Source organism: Zeugodacus cucurbitae, chromosome 4 (genome assembly GCF_028554725.1).
Source record: "Zeugodacus cucurbitae isolate PBARC_wt_2022May chromosome 4, idZeuCucr1.2, whole genome shotgun sequence".
Taxonomy (NCBI): Eukaryota; Metazoa; Arthropoda; class Insecta; order Diptera; family Tephritidae; genus Zeugodacus; species Zeugodacus cucurbitae.
The window spans coordinates 50895001-50921442 of NC_071669.1; the positions used below are offsets into that span (position 1 = coordinate 50895001).

A 26442-nucleotide genomic window follows, 5' to 3' on the forward strand; every position below is an offset into this window, starting at 1 on the left:
TTGAATAGTTTTAGAATGGTAGCGTTCTAAAGAGCGACCGCTGATCGCTGGTATAAGCAGCTATAGTCGAAACTTTAAACGCGTGTGTGTCGTGAAACGAGATTTCTCACAATTGCTGGCATCTTAACTCAACGATACATTGCCGACCGACTTCAAAATTTAAAAATAAATTTAGCGTATTCTTGAATATGTTTGCTATACCATGACCTACGATCTTTTTGATCGGTTGAAAATTGTCAATTTGACATTAAAAAAAGACCATTTTTTTTCTAAAAAAAAAACGATTTTTTTTTAAGAACTACGCCAATTTGTCAATTTTTGATATTTCAATCAAAAATCGTAGGAAATATATTTACCTTTAATATCCTTTTTGAATTTTTTGGTTTCAACAGCGGCCGAATGACCGGAATCATGTCAGCAGTTGGGGAACTTTTTTTTGGCACCTCCGAAGACTGCGTATAACTCCGTTATTTTTCAATATTTTTGAAATGTAGCTGAAAATATACCTTATTATGTGTAAAAAACTTCGAAACAATCGATCGAGTACTTTCTTTAAAAAAAAATCACGAAAATGGCCTAATTTTTCATAGGTTACACTGGTATAGCCCCTTAAGTAGTGTGAAAACCTAAGTTCATAAACTACAGAGTTCTATAAAGTAAACATCTTCAACCGGGCTTTGTTTCATCAAAGAGAACTCTAAATTAGACATCGTTTTTGAATAATTAGACTTCTGAAATATTTTCTATAAGAAAATATTAAATTTAAGTAAAACTACACAAGCTTTTCCATGATACACTTGATTCGGTGATTTGCAGAATGAAAACAAAGTCTCGAAGAATACTTATATGTGTTTCCACTGAGCTCAGATCCAATCCCAAACTTGTGTCAATAACCTCAAAGCATTAGCGGACTGCTGTCTGTGGAGCTTTATTTAAGCTCTATTACACAATCTGATTGATTTCAGTGGGCTTGTAATGAGGTCTTCACCAGATATGAGGCACGTAGAGCAAGTTTGACAGTTGAGTACTTTTTCCTGTTCTGTTTGTAAACATTTCGTTTGAACTTCAATACCATCATCACTACAATCTGATGACATTTTCGCTTGAAAATGCTGGCGATATTTTTATGAAAGCAAATATTTATGTTTGTATTTATTTCTTACTTTCATTGTTTGTTGTAAAATAATTGTGAAACGAAATATTATTGTTAGACAAATAGGCACACACACCGCTAATGCCGCGAGACCAACACATTATATTCTTAGAAGTAATGTGAGCTCTGGACTGTGTAAATTTGGAAATTCTGAAGTTATATTTGGATAATTTTATGTGTATGTGTGTGTTACATATGGATGTATGAGTGTAATATGTGCGTATTTGAGTTATTTATGAACGCACATGTAATCTTGACTTCCAAAAATAGTTTTTATATGACCAATTAAGCATTGCTAATAAAAAATTCTCGAGAAAGCTGCCACTACCGCTCCATTAAGAGTTGATAATGTTTACATGTGAATTGCATAGGCATATGGTAATTACATACAGACACATCTCTTGTGACACAACAATTATGTCACTTTCTTTTTCAACGCGCTCAGACATATTTATTGCACACTTGGGGGAAACCCCCGACGATTAAGCAATTAGATTGCCATTAAAGTGAGTACCAAAGGCATGCATATATAAATATGTATGTGTGCAGTCTAAAAATATCCATATATATAAACACATAAATCTCGTTCGAAAAATCATAAACAAGTCGCTTCATTTCTGCTGATATGCCAAATAACATTTAAATGCGTACAAATAAACACACGCACACATACACACAAGCATCCGTCAGCAGCTTTCTTAGCATTTGGCATTGCCGTTGGCGCTTACGCGTTGGCGTCTTTTCAAAGATTTCGCGTTAAATCTTCAGCACTTTGTTGTTGGCTGTCAAACACATTTGTACGCGGCCATTGGCCAAGTGAACATCAAGTGTTTGGCCTATCTCTAGGCGTATTGGCCTGGCTGTTAGTACAAACTCTCATTCGTACAATCAACGTTCAACAAATTGCCAATTAAATGCTTAACAAGAAAAATTGAAAGCGATAAAAAACACTAAAATAAAATAGAAAACACAAAAGTTATCCACAAACACTTGAGAAAAGCAATAAATCGCCGCTGATAGTTTTTGGTTTTGTTTTTTTTTTTTTTGGCAACAGAACAATGCTCTGTGTTATGTTTACGTTTCGCTCGTGAAGAATGTTTTCATGTGTTGTTTTTCGCAACAAATTGGCTGCTAAAATTACACACTCAAGTTCAAAGTGTTTGAAGTGTTTACGGTAGCTGATGGTGCTACACAAGCAAAACAACAACAACAAAAACAATTTTGTAGCTGACGTGAAGCGCGTAATGTCCCTCAGCAAAGCGTTTTAAAGACCCAGTGATTTGAGTTTTGATTTATCATACTTTTTTATTATTATTGGTTGGTAATTAAAAATATTGATTTTCCAATTTCAATTATTTTTCTTTCCATTTAATTGAATAATATTTTTCAAATTCCACTGCAAAAAATGTTAAGGCTTCTGTTTCCTTTTGGGATGAAACTAGAAGGAAATGAAATCATTCAAAAGAATTTGTATAGATTCGGTTTTTTAAATAAAAAAAGGTGGTAACTCTGTTCGACAGTATAATGGTAGCATTTCAAAATAATAAATTACTATATTTTTTGCTGAAGTGAAAACTTACACTAGGCGGCGCTGTGCTAAGCTCAATTTCATAGTTTTTTTCTAAAAATATTTTTTTAACATTTTAAGTATATTGAACAATAATTTTCCTCCAGTTCTATCTAAAAGTTGTGCCTAATGATGATATTTAAAATTTGTGTAATATCTCCTTGGCTCCTCCACTCCTCCGCCTTTATTCAAGTTACTCTAAAATCAACATATAAATAGACAGTCAGGCGGCAATCAATGCAATATCCTCTTTCTGAGTATCGGCTGTCCAGAAATAAACGACCCAAATTCTATTGGGTGCCAGGCCAGAGGAGCATCGAGGCGTAACACTGAAAGCGTGATCGACGTAGGTAAACCCATGCCCTGTTTATATGATGATCTAGACAGCAACTTGTTAAGAAAGTTGAAAGCGCGCTGGAAGGATCTACCGGGATGCAAAACCGCAAAAGTTATGTGAAAAGCGGTAGATCAGAAACACACGAAGAAAACAGGAGCAGAGAGGTTCCCCCAGAGATCCTCAATAGGATTTAGGTTCGAACTCAATGCTGCACATTGTAATACCGGAATTTTCCGGTGGTTAAAGATGTTCTTTGTATGGTTTAAAGCGTTATCCTTTCAATATGTCCAGTTATATACCATATATATTGCCAGCAAATTTTATTAACTCGCTGTCCAAAAGATCTACATTGATATTAGCATTAATTTGATTGAATATAAAACATGTAGATAGCTTTCCACAGCAGCAAAATGCAGCCCCTGAAATCAAGGTACCGCTTCCAAAACATCGCTTGTAGTAGGACCGTCGTTCCTGGTGCGAATCTCTCCAATATTTCTTGCAATGACCTGGGCCGACCAAATTTAATTTTTTTTCGTCACTAAAGACTGTATATTCTATCACTCATCGGCACAGAATTGGTATTTATTTGCAAACCTCAAATGTACTTTTTTTGTCTTTCTTTAGCGTTGGTTTAGGTGCCATGGAGGTGTGTTTCAGAAACCGATTTTTATGTATAATTCGAAAAATTATATTTATTGTGATTTTCTGTCTTAACTAGGTCCATATTTGATCGCTGCTTATCAAGTCCGCAACTACTAGCCGTCGAATCATCCTTTCGCACCGCTCATCAATGTTGTTTTTCGTCCGCTGCGTCGCACTATACCATAACTAGTGGGGTTTCTAAGAAATTTCGAGATACAGTTCCGATGTCGCTTTCGTCTAGAGCCATTTTGGAACCGCTTTCATGCATTCCTATGATTATACTTGTTCCTCGGCTGATAAACTAGTACCACGAGGCATTTTAGGCTTAAAGTTAAATAAATGTAATCTAATTTTTAATAACTCATTAAGTTAATGCACCTACAATAATTTTGAAAACAAATTTTTGGAAAAAAAGTTTTTGCTGCGAAACTATCAGTAAGAAAGATCCGCTAAACTGATTTTGCACATATAAATATTTTCTATGCAATACCCAATTCACAAGCACATTCTTAATGTAACTTTACAACGAACGAGAAAAGTATGAAACAATTTTCGTTGCATAGTAACGGTAACATATCAAGCTTTTATTCCACATTTACCGTTTTCATTACGTCAAACTTAGGCAAAACAACGTTGACAATAAAGCGTCATTAAATTTGACATAGTGTAAACCGCGCCTAATAAAAAACAAAACTGTAATAAAATTCATATTAATATAATGTAGATAGGTTGTCAGCAATATTTCGTCAGTAGGAGTTTATATGACATTAAAAAATAACAAAACTGGCATTTCCTCCAAAATATAAATCGCTTGAGATAATTGATTGAGATTGAGATTCATATTAGCGTACAATAATATTAAGATTATCAGAGATATTTGGTCAGTTGGGGCGTTTATGACATTCGAAAATAAAAAATTATAAACTTTGAATAGTTCCGCGTCTGAGATTTCCTTGAAAATAAAAATCGCTTGAGATGTTTTTTTAGAATATAAGTACGCTCTCATTTATTTATTTCTAGATAGTTATCTCTACTTTAATACGTAGTAAAATGCAATATATACCATACATACATACATATTATGAGCACCATAGAGTATTTGTGAAGTGCTTCATACGTTAATTGGCAGCAAATGGACGCTGATAGCGGGAAATTGTCTCATTAGACTGATTAACTAATATTCGCATTGTGGCGGCGTCAACATTTACGCAGGAACACACGCTTTAATACATATTAACATTATGATGTGTATATATGTATGTATATGTGCGGGCGTGTGAAGTGTCACCCATCCCAAATGGCCAATAAAATATGTGATAACTTACCTTTACATTGATATGGCGGACTCGAGGATACTTATTAGCCAATATAAAGCGGACATATGCACTTAAGTTGGCTGTAGATAGTATACTATTTATCTGACTATTTCATATTTATTTTTTTAGATATTGGACATGTGTGTGAAATTTTTTATTTACCGCTAAGTTCAAAAGTGACGCGAGCAAAACAAAGAGCGTTAAATGAGCTCATCTTAAGTCTTCTGACAATGTATGAACTACATTTAAGCCAGATACCTCGGCGATACATACAAATTTAGAGTGAATATACATTATATTCATACAAAATTATGTGTGTGAGCTGTACTGAATGTGTGCAATTAGATAAGTGTATTTATGTGTCACACTGTATGTTATTTCTATTTAAGTACCATTGCACATCGCACAACTGCTGTTTTACTTGCGACTCAGACCCTTTTATAGCCTTTTTTGTGATTTCTCTTTAAGTTTCAGGAATTTTCTTTACACCATTCAAAGACTGTTCACTGAATTTGATCAGTCTCTTTATGATATTTCGATCCCAATATGGATCAGCCATCAACATTTATTAATCTGAGATTCATATATTGACCTATTCGGGTTTTAACTAAGCCAAGGATCAATAACGGTAACTGTATTGTCTCAACAACTCCGAAATAATCAAATTCCGTTAACATCGTATTGCCAATAGATGCCAAGTCAACCACCTCAGATTGTAGATAATACAGATAGAGAAAATATTTATTGAGATCAGTCCAAATTGCTAGACAAAGTTTCTAAGGACAAATTTATTAGAATAATTACTTGCACATATTTTTTGACCTGTCATGCTACAACAAGTGAGCTCAGCTGCACTCCTTTAATTCATATTCTAAACCCTTCCGAAAATGCTCGTGACAATATTGTGTTGTATCTCGGTAGAAATTCGAACTGCTTTCAGACCTCTTGTCTTCAGTCACAGTTGAACTAAATGCCAATGAAAGACTAAGCGATTTCAGTTATCTTTCAGGGTTCAGTAGCCTGTTTATCAAGATATCTTAACTGTCTATTCATATTCAGCGACGAGTTATGCCAAATGGAATCGGAAAAATCAGAATTTCTTCACAGATACTTTGAAACTTGGAAATGTTGGATTCAAAGTTTGCAGTGAATGAAACTCTATTAATAAATTGCGAGTACTCTCAGTTAGCCTGAACACTGGCAGTCAGTCCACTTCTTGAATTAAAAATGTTATTCTAAAAATCTATTCTCCAAAACTCATAAAATCAAATTCACGCGAAAAATATATCAAGAAACTAAATTAGCGAAATTGTTTCATTAATTTAATACGCGTCTACGCAAACCATCCATATTATTTCTTGGCCCATTCACAATCTACAGCTATGTACTTCGTAGCTCATTACGTTTTTATGTGTGTTTTTGTTTAATTTTTCAACACATTGCAATGCCTTCGAGGAATTTGTGCGAATAGCAAGGTATAAACAAATCAATTATGCTGTATGAACAATGCGATCTCGCACAAAAACACACCTACACTGGAGCAGGGTGAGCACCAAGCTCTCCAAGTCCACAGTAGTTGACTCAAGCGTCAGTCGCACGGACAGACTGACAAACTTCTGCGTCTCTTGTGCATGCGAAATGGCTAAATTATGGTACTGCAACCAAATGGGAGATATCACATAGCACCAGCCGCAGCGATGATCGATCATGAGTGATCAATACCTCCGGCATTTCGGCGCACCATTATTTACAACTGGATGGCGGTGGCGTTGAAGTGCGCAGTGCAGCGCGATCACAGGTGGTCGCGCGCAATTTGCTTTAGCCGTCGGCAACAACTTGTGAGTGATGTGTATAGCTCGTGGACCGGGCGTTTGTGACTGCCACTTCGCGCACTTAGCGCTGTATGTTAGACTAATAATGAAACTTGTAATGTTTTTTGTTTGTTCGCTATTTCTTCGTTGTTTCTTTTGTGTTTTTGTTTAATATTGTTTTGTGTGTTTTATTTTTTATTTTTTTCTTGCTTATTGTAGTCGCGTTTGGCAGGCGGGTATGCATGGTAAGGCGAATTAGTTGATTTATTTTGGAACACAAGCGTAAGTTTTTGGAAGTGATGTCATTGACGTGTAGAGTTCGACACATTTGAAGTTCGAACAATCTCGATGTGGTTCCTCTATCTTGCATTTGAAAAAAAGTTGCTACCGAAGATTTTGTGGTTCACAATTTTTTTGAAACTGAAGAACAAAAACCCACTTTGCCGTTTATGAAAAAGACAACCATCAAATTATTCTCACGTCTATATTACGTGGCCCGAACAATGTTTACAAATTTTTCAACTTTATTACGACAATTCGCATTCTGTAAAGAATATGTTTCGCACCCTTCGTACAACTTATGGGCTCTACTATTCTCACAACGATCACCCATCTCGAGACACAGGATTCATTATTGGATAATACTCGTCCATACAGACCATATCCAGCAATCAATGAAGAAAATAGAGCGTACAGGAAGACTGTGGAGAGTTGATTCGGTGCCGTTCGCAGCAATTCGGACTGACGTATGGAACGACTTGGCGCATTTTACATCGATATCTTAAATTGAAAGCTTACAAAATTCAGTTTGTGCAAGAACTTAAGCCGTCCGACCTTCCCAAGCGACATCTCTTCGCTCTATGGGCTCTTAAAAAGTTCCAAGATGATCCAAAGTTTCCGAGCCAAATTCTGTTCAGCGATTATGCCCATTTCTGGCTCCATGAGTATGCAAATAAGTAAAATTGCCGTATTTGGTACGAAGAGCAATCTGAAGAGATTAAATAGCGGCCATTTGATCAAAAAAAACGCTTTGGTGTGGTTTGTGGAATCATCGGTCCATATTTATTCAAAAATTATGTCTATGAGAATGTAACCGTCAATGGCGGCCGTTATCGCGCCATGATATCCTTATATTTATTGCCTGAAATTGAAGCACGCGATCTCGGCGACAATTGGTTTCAACAAGACGGTGCCACTTGCCACACATCGCATCAATCAATGGGTTTATTGAGAGAATACTTCGGCGAGCAGAAAATTTCACGTTTTGGACCGGTCGATTGGTCACCAAGATCGTGTGATATCACACCGTTAGACTTTTTTCTGTGGGGATATGTAGAGTCTAAAGTCTATGCGAACAATTCCGCTCGATTCAGGCCTTGGAGCAAAACGTCACGATTGTCATTCGCCAGTTGCCAATCGAAATGCTCGAACGAGTCATCGAAAATTGGACTCAACGGATGGACCATTTGAGACGTAGCCGCGGCTAACATTTGAAAGATACAATCTTTAAAAAATAAAAACCAAATAATGTTCTTTCGAATAACAAAAAAACATACCCCATTGAATTTGAATTTTTGCCTTGTTTTCTTTAAAAAAAAAGTAGGGAGCCTCGAAATGGGTCACCCTTTATATATATTATATATGTATGTACTTGCATTGCACACTTTTAAATCCCACACTATTATAAGCAATCACAGCTGAATTGTTTTCCCCAAAAAATTTGCACTCCACTGTGACTGCTCATTTGTGCTTTTACCTTGAAATCTATAATACATACATACATGCATACCTACACATAAAAACACATGTGCACCCAACTAAGCGGTTGTATTGGCTAATTGCTTATTGAAAGATTCATGGCAATATTTACGGTAAATCAGCGGCTGCACACGCACACACTTACGCAGGCAAACCAGAAAGCTGCAAACTCGCAATTTAACTTTTGACACTCTGTTTAGATGCAATTAGTAAATAACGGTGTGAGAGGTCTAATTCAAAGCGATTGCATTCAAAATGCACTGATTGTATTTAAAATTTCGCAAACTTTGTTGTTTTTCAATAAAATTTACGAAAATCGGTTTATTTTTGTGGAATGTTTATACCAAAAATTCATATTAATTTTTGTGGCCAACATGTGATGAATAATGCTTTATTTTAATTGTAATCATTTTGAATATTTTCGTTAAGTGATTTCAGAAGATTTAGTTATAAATTATTAATCGACCGTTAGCTGGTTGGACTTTTTGTGGAATACGAAACATCTGTTAATGATTCAAAATGTTAAGGCAAATATTGAGCAAACTACTCGAGAGAACGTGTCAGAAAATATAATCAAGGTCTTAGAAAACAGCATTAACGGAATGAGGCATTAAAAGGCTGTGATTTTATTGTTATTGTATTCCAAAAATAATAGAAACATTTTCTATAGCGAATTAACTAAAACTGTTTTACTTTTAGATTTTCTTTCTTTAATAAATCACTATATGGATTAACCAAAAAAGCGTTGCCTACATTGCGGAGCGTCGAGCGGCTTTATGTGTTAAAGTAGACAGATGATAGTAATTTGTGAATGCTTTTTATTTGTATTTCCAAAATTCCTTAAATTTTGCATTATATTAGGTGAATTACATCATCTCATTAACAATAATAATGCTATGGTTTTAAGGTTATGCTGAAAAACTTTTTCGGATACTCATATGAAAGTAAAGTTCATGCTTGTGCTAAGAAAGTCTACTTCCTACTGTTCACCGTAAAAGATGCTAGGATGCTAGGACTTCGCAGTATTTAACAGGCAAAAAATTTTTAACTGAGATGACATCTCAAGGTTTCGAAGCATGCTCTCTAAGGCTGCAAGTTCCGATAGAACTGAGAGAGATCGCAGGAACTTCTGAGCTTTCGATGGAGATTAACCACAAATGTTAGGACCCATGTTAGTTAAATATCGAAGAACCATAGAGCAAAAACAAGTAGAAGTTAAAACGAAACAAGTAGAAGCTAGTGCTGAAGTAGATGCATTAATCATTCCTCAAACAGTGGTATCACAAAGTCAAATATTCTTAAATTAAACTCAATCTTTATCGAGAGTGCGTCATATTTAAAAATATTTTTCTTTTAATTTAGACAAAAAACGGATTAATAGAATAATAATAAATACTAACATTTTCTAAAAGATCATTTTTGGGAATATTCCAGTTTTTCAAAATTTCTTGAAGTAAGAGACAAAAGACCCTATAAGTTGACAAAAATATTTACCATATATTCTGAATATGTATTATGCTATATTTTTACAATTTGAAAATCACTTAGGTCCGGAGAGGGCTAATATATCGATTGGTTCATACTTTACCAAAACTGTCGAAGGATGGGCCTATAATTAAAGCATTGTGATTAGAAAATACTCTACAATGTCAGGAAAACTATTCAGGTTACTTGTAAAAATTTGGATATGTCTATGAGCGATAGAATCCCTTGAAGCAAAATAATTATCTAAATAGCATTATACTCTCTATAATGGTTAATGTTCATATTATAGAAGAATTATCAAAGAATAGTTGTTTATATATTAGGTTGTCAAATATATCCCTTCCGCCTTTTGGTCTTTTGAATTTCGCGGCTACGTATAAAGCGCTACAGAGCTCGTATCTGGCAATACTATACATCCTATTTTAAAGTTTTCCTTCGTTAAAGGCATATCCGATAGAAAAACGTTCCGTGAGATTAATGGTGTTTTGGGGGATGGTACTCTAACACTTCGAAATGGTTTCGACGATTCAGAGCGGTTGAAAACGACACCATGGATAAGCCAGCCGGCAGAAGACCTGTGACGACGAATACCGATCAAATCATGGAAAACATTGAGTTAGACGGAGATGGGAGTTAGACACCAAACTATTTTAAATCATCTGCAAAAGGCTAGATACACAAACGTTACGAATTCTACCCATTTTTGAAGCGGATGGTGACTGGCGACGAAAAATCGATCACATTTGACAATCATATGACAATATTAAGCGAAAATGGTCGTGGTCGAAGGTCGATGAATCGTCCCAAAATGGACAAGCCGGGATTGATGCCCAGGAAGGTTTTGCTGTGGGATTGGAAGGGAATCATACACTATGAGCTGCTCCCATATGGCCAGACGCTTAATTCTACCATCTACGGCGAACAACTGTACCGCTTGAAGTAGGCGATCGACCAGAAGCGTCCAGAATTGGCCAACAGGAAGGGTGTAGTGTTCCACCAGGACAACGCCTGACCACACACTTCGTTGATGACTGGTCAGAAGCTACGGGAGCTCGGATGGAAGGTTTTATCGCATCCACCATATAGCCCGGATCTAGCGCCAAGTGATTACCACCTGTTCCTGTCCATGACGAACGCCCTTGGTAGTGTAAAGTTGAACTCAAAAGAGGCTTGTGAAAAGTGGCTGTCCGAGTTATTCGCAAATAAGGAACTAAATCCGATCACTGTAACACTTTTTATAAAGCATTGAATAAAGAGCAAAAAAGCGGGAGGGAGATATTTGAAAACCTAATGTATTAAGAGAAAATTATTTTTTTTTTAATTTATCTACTCACTCAACAGGTTTCATTTAGTCTGTGATTATTTATATTGCAAGAAAGCTGCAACATTACTAATAAAGTGTAAAATTTATTATAACTTTCAAGCATTTTGCCTTATTTCCATTGAACTTCTCGAGAATTGCATAATTTTGCATACAAACACCTTATTTAATGGGATTTGGAAAAAATATGCATTCGAAGCGCAATCAAATGTAATAATTACACTGCATGTAAAAAGTAGACCCACCGGTTGCGCTCTCGTCACACTAAGTGGAATCCAAAGGGGAAAAAACGTGAATTAATTTGAGAAATAATAAAATGAAAACAAATAGACAAGATACTGGCAGATAAGCGCACTTACATGCATAGGGTTGCATTTTAATTATTTGCGTGACAATAATTTGTACACTTGATCTACGAATGGATACAGTATGTGGGCATGCAAATGGGTGTAGTAGATTTTAGATTTATATTTTATGGTCACATTTTTAGTGTAGATCTTTTATAAATAATTTTGGAATATTTTTTATTTTTGGTATTTTTATCTTAAAAATTTATTTTCGAAAATTGATAAATTCGTAAACTTTATTTTTTTCCGAATTTTTTTTCTTTGTACAACATTCAAATTATGATTTTTATTACTATTTTAAATTTTTTAAATACTTTTTTTTATATATTTCCTTATATTATATTTCCTTAATATTATTTTTTGAATCTGAATTTATTTTATTAATTATTGTTTCCAATTTTATGCCACTATACTGTAAAATATAAAAACCGCAGTTCCTTATAACGAAAAGAAGCGAAATTTCAATTAGAAACACGTACGCTAGTGAACCGTACACGTTCAGAGGTGATTTTAATATTCCATTTATTTAACAACAACAATAAATAAATGAAATGAAAAAGGTTTGTTTCTATTATGCCGGGTAAACATTGACTGATGAATGAGAGGTTTTATTTATTGCAAAAAAAATTATTAATTAAGAAGAAATAAATAAAAACATTTGAAGATTCAGAAAATAATTCTTTAGAAACTTGTCCAAATAAATAAATATTTTTATGATTTTTGGATTATCTCTTTGTATTACACTCTTTAATATGAAACACTATTGATGTGTTCCGAGTTGATTTATAAAAGTATAGAGTATAAAATGTTCGGTTGCACCCGAACTTAGACTTTCCTTACTTGTTTTCTTTTTTATATTTATTTAGTTAATTCTTTTTATTTCACTACCTTCCATCACAACACCGGGTAAACCGCTGTTTACTATATATTTAATGACCTTATTGTTATCAGCCTACTTATTGCTGTTGTTTTATGTAATTTTCTTGCGAAGTTAAATTTTGCACTTACCTGTAACACCCTTCAGCCCTATCGGACTGTCTGTTGCGTTGTTGTTTTTTTGCTTTGCGCTCACTTGGTGTTATCTTCGTTTAGTTGCTTTAACTCTTCATTATTTCTATTTTGCAGCACTCGATCGTTATCTTAAGTATATTTATATATATATAGTGTATATGTGTGATTTTCTTTATCTTACGCTTTGATAAACTTCTTCAAGTTCTTTTTTTTCTGCTGTGCTTTCGTGTGTGACAATTTTATTTTGTTTATTTCAACTTCGAACAGAGCGATCAGACGCTTAATAACAACCGTGAAAACACTACTAAAATACAACAAAAACAACAATTCAACAAGAGTTAGCGCAGAGTATGTGTCATCCAGGTGCGTGCATATGTATGTTTATATGTACATATACATTTATATTTTTTTGTTTTTTTTTTCGTTATGTACTTAAGTAGTATTTTGTATGTGTAATGTAAGCTTATTTGCCTTAAGTAAATATGTATTGCAAATATTGTTTATATATGTAGGTTTGTATGTACTGCATAATCATTGATGTTTAAGCGGCGTTTGCGGGGAGCATGTGCAGTCACTATTTAAAGGTGACAACCGAAAATTTGTGTGGTAAATATATAGGTGAATATGTATGCATATATAAGACTGTAGATATGTATTGGTGGTATGCTTGTATGTGTAGTTGCTTGTGATACGGCTCAAATTATTAATTTTTATTTGTCTAACTTCCGCAGTGTTTGTTATTTACGCGCGTTTGTTGTTGTTGTTATTGCTATAACAAGTGAAAGAAATCGAATTTTGTCAACCCACAAGCATTGAATGTGCCAATTATTTTTTATTTTTACATTATGTACATACAATTGGCACAATTTGCAAAAAGTTGTCTTTAAATGTGTATTTTAAATTTTTCATTTTATCAAAAATAATTTTAAAGTATTTTAATTTATAATTAAAAATGTTTTATTAAAAAAAAAAATTGAAAATTACAAATTTTAATTTTTTATTAATTACTAAAATTTAATTTAATTTATTTTTTTATTATTTATTATTTATTTATTTATTAAAAACACTTATTAATTTAAATAATTTTTGTTTATTAATAATAACAATATTTTGTGAATTCAAAAAATTTTCGAATTTTCTATTATTTTTTTATTAATAAACTTTAATTTGCTTTAAATTTATAATGTACAGTTTTTTATTCAGAAATTAAATTTGTAAAAACTTTTTAAAAATTTAAAAAGAATTAACAAATTTTTATACATCTTTTATTCAAAATTTTTTAATTAATAATTTTTATTAATTTCCTTTAAATTAAAAGTTCTTTTAAATTTTTTTTTTTTAATTATAACATTTTTTTAATTTTTAAAAATATATTTCGTTCAAAACATATTTCTTATTCCATTCAATTAAATTTTTTATTCTATAATTTTTTTTTACTATATTTTTATTGCTTTTTTAATTTTTATAATAATATTTTTATTACAAATACAAATTTTTATATATTTTTTATTAAAAATTTTATAATTTTTTATTAAAAATTTTATAATTTTTTAAAAACAATTTTTATTAATTTCCTTTAATATTAAAGGTTTTTTAAAATTTTTTTTTTAATTATAACATTTTTTTTAATTCTACCTTTTTTTATTATTATTTTTTATTTAATAATATTTATTTTTAATTTTGAAAAATAAATTTTTAAATTTTTTTTTTTTTCATTTAAATTTTTAATTTTATAAATTTTTTTTTACTATATTTTTATTGCTTTTTTAATTTTTATAATAATCTTTTTATTTTTTTATTTTTTTTTTAATATTAATTTTTTTATTTCTTAAAAATTCCGCTTGTCTTACACAGAAAAATTATACATAAATTCACAATTGTGCAATTAAAATAACCGAAACCGAAAATAAAAATTTAAATTGACAAGTATTTGTTTCACTGACTACCTTTATTCTTGTTGTTGTTTTCTTTGAAAATTTTCTTTCTCTTTTATCACTCGTCTTCACTAATTACACACTTGCAAATGAGCAGCCGGTATTTTAAAGCAAATCATACGCGTTTCTTCAACCGGTTCCACGTCTTTACGTTTTGCAATTATAATTTCACTGTGTTGCTTTTGTTTTTGCTTGTCAACCGCGCCAACAACCGCGCACATCAACGTTTCGTAGTGAACTGAAGCATCAAACAAAGTCACTATCAATTAGCGACCACTAAAATTCCCAACGATGAATACCCTTTGTGGTGGAGCGGCGTCGTTGTCGTGTTATTGCTTAGCTTCCGTGTGCTCATCAACGTTCGCTGCCGGTCATCGCTTGCTATATGCTTTAAATCGCCAGAAGTCGATATCTGGCTTCGCTAAGTTGACTTTGTGTATAGTTGGCCGTCTATGGGTTAATTGTGTGTGATTGCGAATCATTCGCCGCGTTCGTGGTGAGTTTCAGTTGTGTTGCGGTGAAAAGCAAAAAGTGAAAAGCATAGCAGCGTTTGAGGAGTAACAATCTTTTGTTTTTGTTTTATTCGGAAACAAAACCTTTTGCCCCATGCGTTTTAATAAATGTCAGACTCTTCAAATCCATAAAATAATCCATTAAATTCATCAAGAGCTCCTTCGTTCCGTCAAACGGTGTTCTAATTTATTTTTTATAAACTGAGGGACCTTGATTTTGATTCAATGTTCGTCCTTCGTGGTTATTTTCGCTTAGTCCTCGAAGCACTTCTGCCAAACGAATGCTATTTCAGATCTTTATACTTTGAACTAATAGTAACTAGTACTAAGTTATCCACAAAAAGAGAGAGAGATAAATACACGTTTCTCCCATACCATGTCCGTATCTATAGATCTTTGTAGTATGTCTGGCTGTTAAGTTTTCTCTCTGTTGCAGACGGTAGATTTGAATATATAATATACCTGGTGTCTGCTTCTACTAAAAGAAACAGGATTTCGATTTATAAAGGGGTTTTTAATAAGAGCGCTGCAAAAGTCCTTTCCTGTGAAAGTATATTCGATGCCATTATGTATGGAACTCGGTTATGCATGGCCACCACGGACACGTTTGCAGAAGGCCTGACGCTGAACCCAATTTTCGACGGTTTTCAAGCATACTGGTGCAATTTCACGTTCGATATTCGTACGAAGTTCATCAATCGTCTCTGCCTTATTGGCATAGACCATAGACTTGACGTAGCACCACAGGAAACAGTCGAACGACGTCAAATCGCACGACCGAGGCGACAACACGTTGACCAAACTTGGTTTTGAATAAATCGATTGTGAGATTCGCTGTGTAGCTTGTGGCACCGTCCTGTTGGAACAACATATTGTCCAAGTCGATATCATCAAATTCGGGCCAAAAATATTATCATTTAGCGGTGGCGATTCCCATTCACAGTAACGTCATGTTCAAGAACATTCACGAACATACGACGATTCTAGTGGCCGAGCGGCTTTAGTTCTTGCGGCAATTTGATCTTGTAATGGTGTAGGCCAAGTTATTTTCGCAGAATTCGCCACAACCATGTCAAAGAGATGCCCAACGCTTGAGAACGACGTGTGAGATACTGATTTGGGTCTTCTTCAATTGATGCGCTATCGGAAGCAATATTCTCGAAACTGCGGGCACTTCTTTGTCTCACTGGCACGGGAACATATTTTACTGTGCATGTGGATTCAGGACGTTTATGACGACCATAAATAGGACGTAGCGCTCTTAAAATTGAGGTCACTGACTCCGAATTTCGGTAGCAAATTTTAGTAATTTCGACTCATTGTTGGATCGTATATCTTCCAGAAATGAGAGAATTTTGAGAGAAATGTCAAAAGAGCGGGTAAAATATGGCGTCGTTTGCTATCCAGGTCTACTTTTGTAGTGTCCTATTGGAAAACCAAGAGCATAAATTAGCCAGCCCACTCAACAGCTTGACGATAGGAATTATAAGAATCGACTTGGTTTGATTATACACATTTTTATTACGATATTTTTATATGTTTAAATAATATATTTTTTAACTAAAGATCTTGTTATGGAGAGTATTTGTAGACAGAACTTTACGGAGGCGTGGTTGGTTGAGTTTTCATCTTAGACAGGTGCAGATTTTTTTTAATCTGATAAAGAAACGAATTGAAATATAGCATTTAATTAGTTTTATAAAAACAATTGAAAAATGTAGTTTAGTTTTATAAAAAATGGGTCTAAGCACTTCAGTTATACATTAATATTAAAATAATTACATTCAAGTATACGAATAAAAACTAAGTTTACCTCTCTTTAACTAGCAGCAACAGGTTTTTCTTCATAACAAATAGACAGAATATAATTAAGCCTTGTGATGCATTGAAACCATCTGCCACTTTGAAAAATAATGAATCATTTTTCTCCCGTCCCAGTAAATAACCGATCATTTCCAATATCCAACTGACTCCCATTACAACGAAGAGACGGAAGAATAGCCAAACACTAAGGTGAAAATTATATAATATCGGACTAAATAATATTCGTTTAATATCGGACTAAAAAGACTTACCTATGCTCTTGTGATTTTAAATGTCTTGCGCTGTCCGCGCTTCGTGAGATGTCTCTAAATTGTTTGCGATCGCTATAGATCTTGCGAACACTTAAACAAAACATAATTGTATTTATGGTGATGAGCAATAAACAGGGACCGTGGAAATACATCATAGCTGACCAACCCTCAACTGAAAAAACGAAGGGATTCTCATTAAAGAAAACCTCTCAAATTTCTGTATGGTCTGACTTACTTTGGAGCCAGCAATGTGAATAACCGATGCCGGATTTGAATTGATTCAGTATATTAGAGAACTGTAATGCTATGGTCACAACTGTCATACAAGTTGGCAGTCCCCAAGCATAGAGCGAGTATTTCAAAAAAATTTTGCACTTCGAATTTTGTGGTAAATTTTTCAAGTCTCGACAGAACGCTACCCAAATATCGAAACAAATAACATTGAGCCAGAAGAATGCGCCAAGATAGAAGAAATATGCGACCGATCCTATTATAGAACGAACGTAATTGAGTAATGAATGTAAGAAATTAAAAAAAAAATTATTAAAATACTCACCAATTATGGTACATGTAACGGTTTTGTAACCATCTGCTCTCATGTTAACCGAAATTATCATCGTATTCGCAATCGCGAGCGAGAAGAGGTAGCAAATTAAGCATTTGTTATGCAAAATATTATATAGCTCCGGTATGGCCCAATAGGTCAGTATGGTTAGAAATAGAAATGGCAACGAAATCAACATCACTGTTTGGAAGAAAGTTAATAAATTCGTTATAAATAAACTAACATTGGTGTTGACAGACTGAGCCATACATTTTTTTGATCTGCCTACGTTAATATGAGCTATTAGGAATATATTGCTATGGATATGTCACTTGATGCTCTCACTCTCTCTCAGGAACCACGTACTCGCGTGATATTAGCGAGAAACTTATGTTAAGAAATAAGCTTAGAGGTTAGTATTTGTGAGACGTGAAACCGCTTTAATAAAGTGAAAGCGCCTCGTCCAAAACAACTTTAGCTTGGAGAATTGAAAAATACACTTTGCCTTTAAATAATTTACCTGTAGTGTTTACTTTAACAGTTGATGATGTAGTTTCGATAATTGGACAGTTATATGGTTGTAATTGAAATGTTTCATTTATTGGAATAGCAGTCATGCAGTAATCCCTTCGGGTAAGTTTCGCTTTATCGTACTCGCGCAAAAGTGTACCATTCTATAAAATATTTAGAAAATATAAAATAATAATAAAATGATAGGTTAAGTGGCTGTCAAACGACACACCTAAGTCTTTGCGAGGCCCATTGTGATAAATAATTAATAATTTAGATAGTTATATATATACCTCATACAAATGCCATTTGTCTTCTGGAATGTTACTTGGGTTTAGCATGAACCCCCCTTCACATGGCTGTCCCACTTGCACCACAAATTCTTTCAGTACATTCTTTAAAACTTTACTATCATTCGATAATGTAATATTTACATATGGTGAATATCGCTGTTTTCCTTTCATTACCTCACAATCACCCATTGGGTTAGTATTATACAACGCCTTCCCCGGAGTACAACAGAGTTTGAAACAATTTTTAATTTGACACACACAACCGCGTAGATGCCACGGCACATCGTGTTGCTCTCCGTTATACAGTTCAATGTAGTCGTAATGGTCGATCAAATGCGGTGGCACCAACACACCTTCATAGCGGTAAGAACCGTTGTCAAGTCTATGCGCATCAGTTAATTCGACGGTATCTCCAAATGGACAATTCGGTATATTTGATAAAACATAGTGTGTATTCATTAAAAAGATCACAATGTATAAGTGAAAGAACGTGTGAACGTGTAATTTGATCATCATTGAAAAATACTCGATACTCGTATGGCAATCTAGAATTGTTTTTCAGAAAAAAAATTTAAAAAAAATTAATAAAATTAATTAAATAAAATAAAATTGTATAAATAAATAACATATTTGTGGCAAATCTGTTCAGAAACGTTTTACATTTTGTGGTTATTGCAAACCAAACTTGATTCATTACATTTCACTCTGCATCTAGCTTTTTTCTATATACCGAATTTACAAATGACGACGAAACTAAATTTAAAACAAGTTAGGAAGGGCTAAGTTCGGATGTGACCGAACATTTTATACTCGCAATTTATGTATTTAATTTTATTAATATAACACACAATTTGACCCACATATTCGGCACCCTTAATTGGGAAGGTGCCTCTGCCCAGCTGGTTGATGTCCTCATACGACTCAAGGCTGACATCACCGCCATCCAAGAAGTGCGATGGACGGGACAAGGACGGAAGAAGGTGGGTCCTTGTGACATCTACTACAGCGGCCATATAAAGGAGCGCAAATTTGGTGTTGGATTTGTGGTGGGAGAGAGACTCCGTCGCAGAGTCCTGGCATTCACCCCGGTGGATGAACGTCTTGCCACAATCCGCATCAAAGCGAGGTTCTTCAACATATCGCTGATTTGCGCCCACGCCCCAACGGAAGAGAAGGACGATGTGACCAAAGATGCTTTCTATGAGCGCCTAGAACGCACCTATGAGCGCTGCCCCCGCCACGATGTCAAAATCGTGCTTGGCGATTTTAACGCCAGGGTGAGTAAAGAAGGTGTCTTTGGCACAACAGTCGGAAAATTCAGCCTCCATGACGAAACATCGCCAAACGGCCTGAGGCTGATCGACTTCGCTGGGGCCCGAAATATGGTCGTCTGTAGTACCAGATTCCAACATAAGAAAATACATCAAGCTACTTGGCTGTTTCCTGATCGAAACACGCGGAACCAAATCGATCACGTTGTGATAGACGGAAGACATGTCTCCAGTGTTTCAGACGTGCGTACGCTCCGAGGACCAAATATAGACTCGGACCATTATCTGGTCGCAGCGAAGATACGCACCCGCCTCTGTGCAGCAAAGAATGCCCGTCAACAAACACAAGGAAGGTTCGACGTCGAAAAGCTGCAATCGCAACAGACAGCCACGAAATACTCTACTCGACTTGCACTCCTGCTCTCTGAGAGCACTCATCAGCATCTCGATATAAGGGAACTGTGGAACGGCATCTCAAACTCACTGCGTACCGCTGCAGCCGAAACAATTGGTTTTCGGCAACGACAAAAAACAAGCTGGTACGATGAGGAGTGCCGTCTCGCAGCGGAGAGAAAACAGACTGCCTACCTCGCAACGTTGCAAACAACCACAACACGTGCGGGATGGGATAGATACCGAGAGCTGAAGAGGGAAGCGAGACGCATTTGCAGACAAAAAAAGAAAGAGGCCGAAATGCGTGAGTACGAAGAGCTTGAGAAGCTGGCAGACAGAGGGAATGCTCGAAAATTTTATAAAAAAATGAAGCGACTTAACGAAGGTTTCAAGACCGGAGCATCCTCATGTAGAGACCAAGGTGGTAATCTGGTAACCGATGTCCAGGGCATACTGGGATTATGGAGGGAACACTTCTCCGACCTGCTGAATGGCAGTGAGAGTACAACACCAGGAGATGGCGAACCCGATCCCCCAATCGATGACGATTGAACAGATGTTCCATTACCCGACCATGAAGAAATTCGAATAGCAATTACCCGCTTGAAGAACAACAAAGCAGCGGGGGCCAATAGATTACCGGCAGAACTATTCAAATACGGCGGCGAAGAACTAATAAGGTGCTTAAAGCTGCTTTCGACAGCACGAAAAGGAGTTGCCTTTACGCCGCAATGTCTGAATTTGGTATCCCCGCAAAACTAATACGGCTGTGTAAATTGACGTTGAGCAACACCAAAAGCTCCGTCATGATTGGGAAGGACCTCTCCGAGCCGTTCGATACCAAACGAGGTTTCAGACAAGGTGACTCACTTTAACCTGATGCTGGAGAAAATAATACGAGCTGCAGAGCTAAATAGAGAAGGTACAATCTTCTATAAGAGTGTACAGCTACTGGCGTACGCCGATGATATCGATATCATTGGAAACAACACCCGCGCCGTTAGTTCTGCTTTTTCCAGACTGGATAAGGAGGCGAAGCGAATGGGTATGGAGGTGAATGAGGACAAGATGAAATATCTCCTGTCATCAAACAAACAGTCGGCGCATTCGCGTCTTGGCTCCCACGTCACTGTTGACAGTCATAACTTCGAGGTCGTAGATAATTTCGTATACCTGGGAACCAGCATCAACAACACGAACTCGAAATCCAGCGCAGAATAACTCTTGCCAACAGGTGCTACTTTGGACTGAGTAGGCAATTGAACAGTAAAGTCCTCTCTCGACGAACCAAAATCAAGCTCTACAAGTCGCTTATCATTCCCGTCCTGCTTTACGGTGCAGAAGCTTGGACGATGTCAACATCAGATGAGACGACACTAGGAGTTTTCGAGAGGAAAATTTTGAGTAAGATTTATGGTCCTCAGAACTTTGGCAACGGCGAATACCGCAGACGATGGAACGATGAGCTGTACGAGTTATACGACGACATTGACATAGTTCAGCGAATAAAAAGACAGCGGCTTTGCTGGCTAGGTCATGTTGTCCGAATGGACGAAAACACTCCAGCCCTGAAAGTGTTCGATGCAGTACCCGCCGGAGGAAGCCGAGGAAGGGGAAGGCCTCCACTCCGTTGGAGGGACCAGGTGGAGAGCGACCTGGTTACACTTGGGATCTCCAACTGGCGCCGAACTGCGAAGGAGAGAGAGAGGTGGCGCACTATCGTCGATTCGGCTATAACCGGCTAAACGGTTGCAACGCCAATCACATACATACATACTTGGTTTGATTATACACATTTTTATTACGATATTTTTATATGTTCAAATAATATATTTTTTAACTAAAGATCTTGTTATGGAGAGTATTTGTAGACAGAACTTTACGGAGGCGTGGTTGGTTGAGTTTTCATCTTAGACAGGTGAATGTTTTTTTTAATCTGATAAAGAAACGAATTGAAATATAGCATTTAATTAGTTTTATAAAAACAATTGAAAAATGTAGTTTAGTTTTATAAAAAACGGGTTTAAGCATTTCAGTTATATATTAATATTAAAATAATTACTTTTAAGTATACGAATAAAAACGTAAGTTTACCTCTCTTTAACTAGCAGCAACAGGTTTTTCTTCATAACAAACAGACAGAATATAATTAAGCCTTGTGATGCATTGAAACCATCTGCCACTTTGAAAAATAATGAATCATTTTTCTCCCGTCCCAGTAAATAACCGATCATTTCCAATATCCAACTGACTCCCATTACAACGAAGAGACGGAAGAATAGCCAAACACTAAGGTGAAAATTATATAATATCAGACTAAATAATATTCGTTTAATATCGGACTAAAAAGACTTACCTATGCTCTTGTGATTTTAAATATCTTGCGCTGTCCGCGCTTCGTGAGATGTCTCTAAATTGTTTACGATCGCTATAGATCTTGCGAACACTTAAACAAAACATAATTGTATTTATGGTGATGAGCAATAAACAGGGACCGTGGAAATACATCATAGCTGACCAACCCTCAACTGAAAAAGCGAAGGGATTTTCATTAAAGAAAACCTCTCAATATTTCTGTATGGTCTGACTTACTTTGGAGCCAGCAATGTGAATAACCGATACCGGATTTGAATTGATTCGGTATATTAGAGAACTGTAATGCTATGGTCACAACTGTCATACAAGTTGGCAGTCCCCAAGCATAGAGCGAGTATTTCAAAAAAATTTTGCACTTCGAATTTTGTGGTAAATTTTTCAAGTCTCGACAGAACGCTACCCAAATATCGAAACAAATAACATTGAGCCAGAAGAATGCGCCAAGATAGAAGAAATATGCGACCGATCCTATTATAGAACGAACGTAATTGAGTAATGAATGTAAGAAATTTAAAAAAAAATTATTAAAATACTCACCAATTATGGTACATGTAACGGTTTTGTAACCATCTGCTCTCATGTTAACCGAAATTATCATCGTATTCGCAATCGCGAGCGAGAAGAGGTAGCAAATTAAGCATTTGTTATGCAAAATATTATATAGCTCCGGTATGGCCCAATAGGTCAGTATGGTTAGAAATAGAAATGGCAACGAAATCAACATCACTGTTTGGAAGAAAGTTAATAAATTCGTTATAAATAAACTAACATTGGTGTTGACAGACTGAGCCATACATTTTTTTGATCTGCCTACGTTAATATGAGCTATTAGGAATATATTGCTATGGATATGTCACTTGATGCTCTCACTCTCTCTCAGGAACCACGTACTCGCGTGATATTAGCGAGAAACTTATGTTAAGAAATAAGCTTAGAGGTTAGTATTTGTGAGACGTGAAACCGCTTTAATAAAGTGAAAGCGCCTCGTCCAAAACAACTTTAGCTTGGAGAATTGAAAAATACACTTTGCCTTTAAATAATTTACCTGTAGTGTTTACTTTAACAGTTGATGATGTAGTTTCGATAATTGGACAGTTATATGGTTGTAATTGAAATGTTTCATTTATTGAAATAGCAGTCATGCAGTAATCCCTTCGGGTAAGTTTCGCTTTATCGTACTCGCGCAAAAGTGTACCATTCTATAAAATATTTAGAAAATATAAAATAATAATAAAATGATAGGTTAAGTGGCTGTCAAACGACACACCTAAGTCTTTGCGAGGCCCATTGTGATAAATAATTAATAATTTAGATAGTTATATATATACCTCATACAAATGCCATTTGTCTTCTGGAATGTTACTTGGGTTTAGCATGAACCCCCCTTCACATGGCTGTCCCACTTGCACCACAAATTCTTTCAGTACATTCTTTAAAACTTTACTATCATTCGATAATGTAATATTTACATATGGTGAATATCGCTGTTTTCCTTTCATTACCTCACAATTACCCATTGGGTTAGTATTATACAACGCCTTCCCCGGAGTGCAACAGAGTTTGAAACAATTTTTAATTTGACACACACAACCGCGTAGATGCCACGGCACATCGTGTTGCTCTCCGTTATACAGTTCAATGTAGTCGTAATGGTCGATCAAATGCGGTGGCACCAACACACCTTCATAGCGGTAAGAACCGTTGTCAAGTCTATGCGCATCAGTTAATTCGACGGTATCTCCAAATGGACAATTCGGTATATTTGATAAAACATAGTGTGAATTCATTAAATAGATCACAATGTATAAGAGAAAGAACGTGTGAACGTGTAATTTGATCATCATTGAAAAATACTCGATACTGGTATGGCAATTCTAGAATTGTTTTTCAGAAAAAATTTTTTAAAAAAATTAATAAAATTAATTAAATAAAATAAAATTGTATAAATAAATAACATATTTGTGGCAAATCTGTTCAGAAATATTTTACTTTTTGTGGTTATTGCAAACCAAACTGGGTTCATTACATTTCACTCTTCATCTAGCTTTTTCCTATATACCGAATTTTCAAATGACGACGAAACCTTATTTAAAACAAGTAAGGAAGGGCTAAGTTCGGACCGAACATTTTATACTCTCTCTCTCTAATTTATTTATTTAATTTTATTAATATAACACACAATTTGACCCACATATTCGGCATATATATGTATATACTATATATAAAGTCCATTGAAAGTTGTAAACCCTAATATTAAGTATTTGGGAGCTAAGTGATGTTATGCCCGATTTCTCCCATTTTTGGCACGGAGACATATTATTAGAAGAAAAATATTCCCAAACAAATTTATTCAAAATATCTGATAGACTTAACTATATTTTTGGTAAAAAAAAGATTAGAAGCACTGAGGTCCTCGAGGTCCTCCTGAGGTTCGATATATGGGCTCTTGAAAACCTATGGTCGGTTTTCGACAATTTTTAGGAAGGGGTTTCCACTCTATGAATGCAGTATTTGTGCAAAGTTCTGTTCCAATAATTTCACTAGTGCTTACTATATATATATTGGAAAGTAAATGATTCAGATCGGACCACTGATATTGGTCGAGTAGTTTCTGAGACATGGTTTTTGGTACATAAGTGGGTGGAGTCACGCCAATTTAAAATGTTGTTTACCATTTAGAGTGCAGCTCTTCTGCACCTTCTTTATCATAAAGAATATTTAAAATTTTAAAGAATATTTTCGTAAGCAACCTTCCTATGGTGCCAAGTAATACGTGTACCAAGTTTCATTAACCTATCTCAATTTTTACTCAAGTTACAGCTTGCACAGACGGACAGACAGACATTCGGATTTTGACTCGCCTCGTCACCGTGATCACTTTGGTATATATAACCCTATATCCAACTCTTTTAGTTCTGGGTGACGCAATCAACCGTTATGTGAACAAAACTATAAAACTCTCTTAGTAACTTTTGTTGCGAGAGTATACAAATATTGCGTATTATTTTAGTATTCGTTAGTCGATGAAAAAATGAATCAGCAAGATTATTTATACTGTAGTTCCATAGACTTACCTAGTTTCATGACTTCATTTGGCTTTATATGTCTGAGATATTTATATGAAATCAACCAATCTAACACAGATCTCTATATGCATCATAATAGTTACCTTTGCAAGATAAAAGATGGGGATATCTGTATATTTTACTCGATACACTATATCACATACCATTTATAATATATAATATAAATGTTTGTTTTCTTTTTAATAAAAATTTTTGAAAAATTCTTTTTTTTTATTTTCTATTTTTTCCACAAACCTGCTACTTTTATTATTTATTTTTCGTTAGTATATTAAAAAAAAATTTTTAGTTACTAACCTAGAAAATAGTTTGATAAATTTTATTAAATTAACACTGCCGCACTTTTAATCCGAATGCCGTTATTACCGAGCTGAAGAGTAAATATATACTGATATATATTTTTATGCTTAAGACATATTTTGTCGCATTAAACCACAGGAATTTCTGAAATCGTATTAAAAAAAGTTCACCTAAAAAAATTCATTTCCTCTCCCATACTTCTTTGTTTTACAAGAAAACTCTGAGTATTTAGATTTGTATGGGTCAATCAGGTTGAAAATATTGAGCTAGTATTTTGTGATTGGTATTTGTGTATGTGCTGTTGTTTTCTTCCATACTGTTGGTACGTCCAGACACAGACTCAATGATCTCATCGGTAGGTTACGATCATGATTTTTCATAATAATAAGAGAGGATCTTTACA

The 26442-nt window shown here is 35.0% G+C and overlaps 3 protein-coding genes across 9 annotated transcripts in view; all 3 read right to left on the reverse strand.

Annotated features, from left to right (window-relative positions):
* The window catches only part of LOC105210462 (G-protein coupled receptor Mth2), a 45064-nt gene extending 30124 nt beyond the window's left edge, over positions 1 to 14940 (reverse strand). The window contains exons 1-2 of one of the 5 annotated variants that reach the window (XM_029039196.2): positions 14766 to 14940; positions 12746 to 13052 (exon numbers count right to left, since the gene is read on the reverse strand). The gene's annotated coding sequence lies outside the window, so the exon portion shown is untranslated. Of the gene's footprint in view, positions 1 to 12745; positions 13518 to 14694 lie in introns of all 5 variants that reach the window. The other 4 variants (XM_029039193.2, XM_029039192.2, XM_054228782.1 and 1 more) reach the window with 4 other exon arrangements.
* Positions 14941 to 16672: 1732 nt separating this feature from the next.
* LOC128921368 (G-protein coupled receptor Mth2-like) lies at positions 16673 to 20137 on the reverse strand. Its single transcript, XM_054228811.1, has 7 exons — positions 18617 to 20137; positions 18334 to 18487; positions 17826 to 18014; positions 17505 to 17756; positions 17270 to 17441; positions 17008 to 17202; positions 16673 to 16850 (listed from the first exon to the last, which is right to left on the reverse strand). The coding sequence occupies exons 1-7, from the start codon at positions 19130 to 19132 to the stop codon at positions 16820 to 16822; spliced, it is 1509 nt and encodes a 502-aa protein (XP_054084786.1). The 5' UTR covers positions 19133 to 20137; the 3' UTR covers positions 16673 to 16819.
* Positions 20138 to 22057: 1920 nt separating this feature from the next.
* LOC105210460 (G-protein coupled receptor Mth2) lies at positions 22058 to 26137 on the reverse strand. 3 transcript variants are annotated; one of them, XM_054228810.1, is made up of 9 exons: positions 26037 to 26111; positions 25731 to 25825; positions 24159 to 24530; positions 23702 to 23855; positions 23194 to 23382; positions 22873 to 23124; positions 22637 to 22808; positions 22375 to 22569; positions 22058 to 22216 (listed from the first exon to the last, which is right to left on the reverse strand). In XM_054228810.1, the coding sequence occupies exons 3-9, from the start codon at positions 24498 to 24500 to the stop codon at positions 22186 to 22188; spliced, it is 1335 nt and encodes a 444-aa protein (XP_054084785.1). In that variant the 5' UTR covers positions 24501 to 24530; positions 25731 to 25825; positions 26037 to 26111; the 3' UTR covers positions 22058 to 22185. The 3 variants fall into 3 exon arrangements, with proteins under 3 accessions (XP_054084785.1, XP_054084783.1, XP_054084784.1); XM_054228808.1 differs by having other exon boundaries at positions 23985 to 24530; XM_054228809.1 differs by lacking the exon at positions 25731 to 25825 and having other exon boundaries at positions 23985 to 24530; positions 26037 to 26137.
* Between the last annotated feature and the right edge of the window lie 305 nt (positions 26138 to 26442).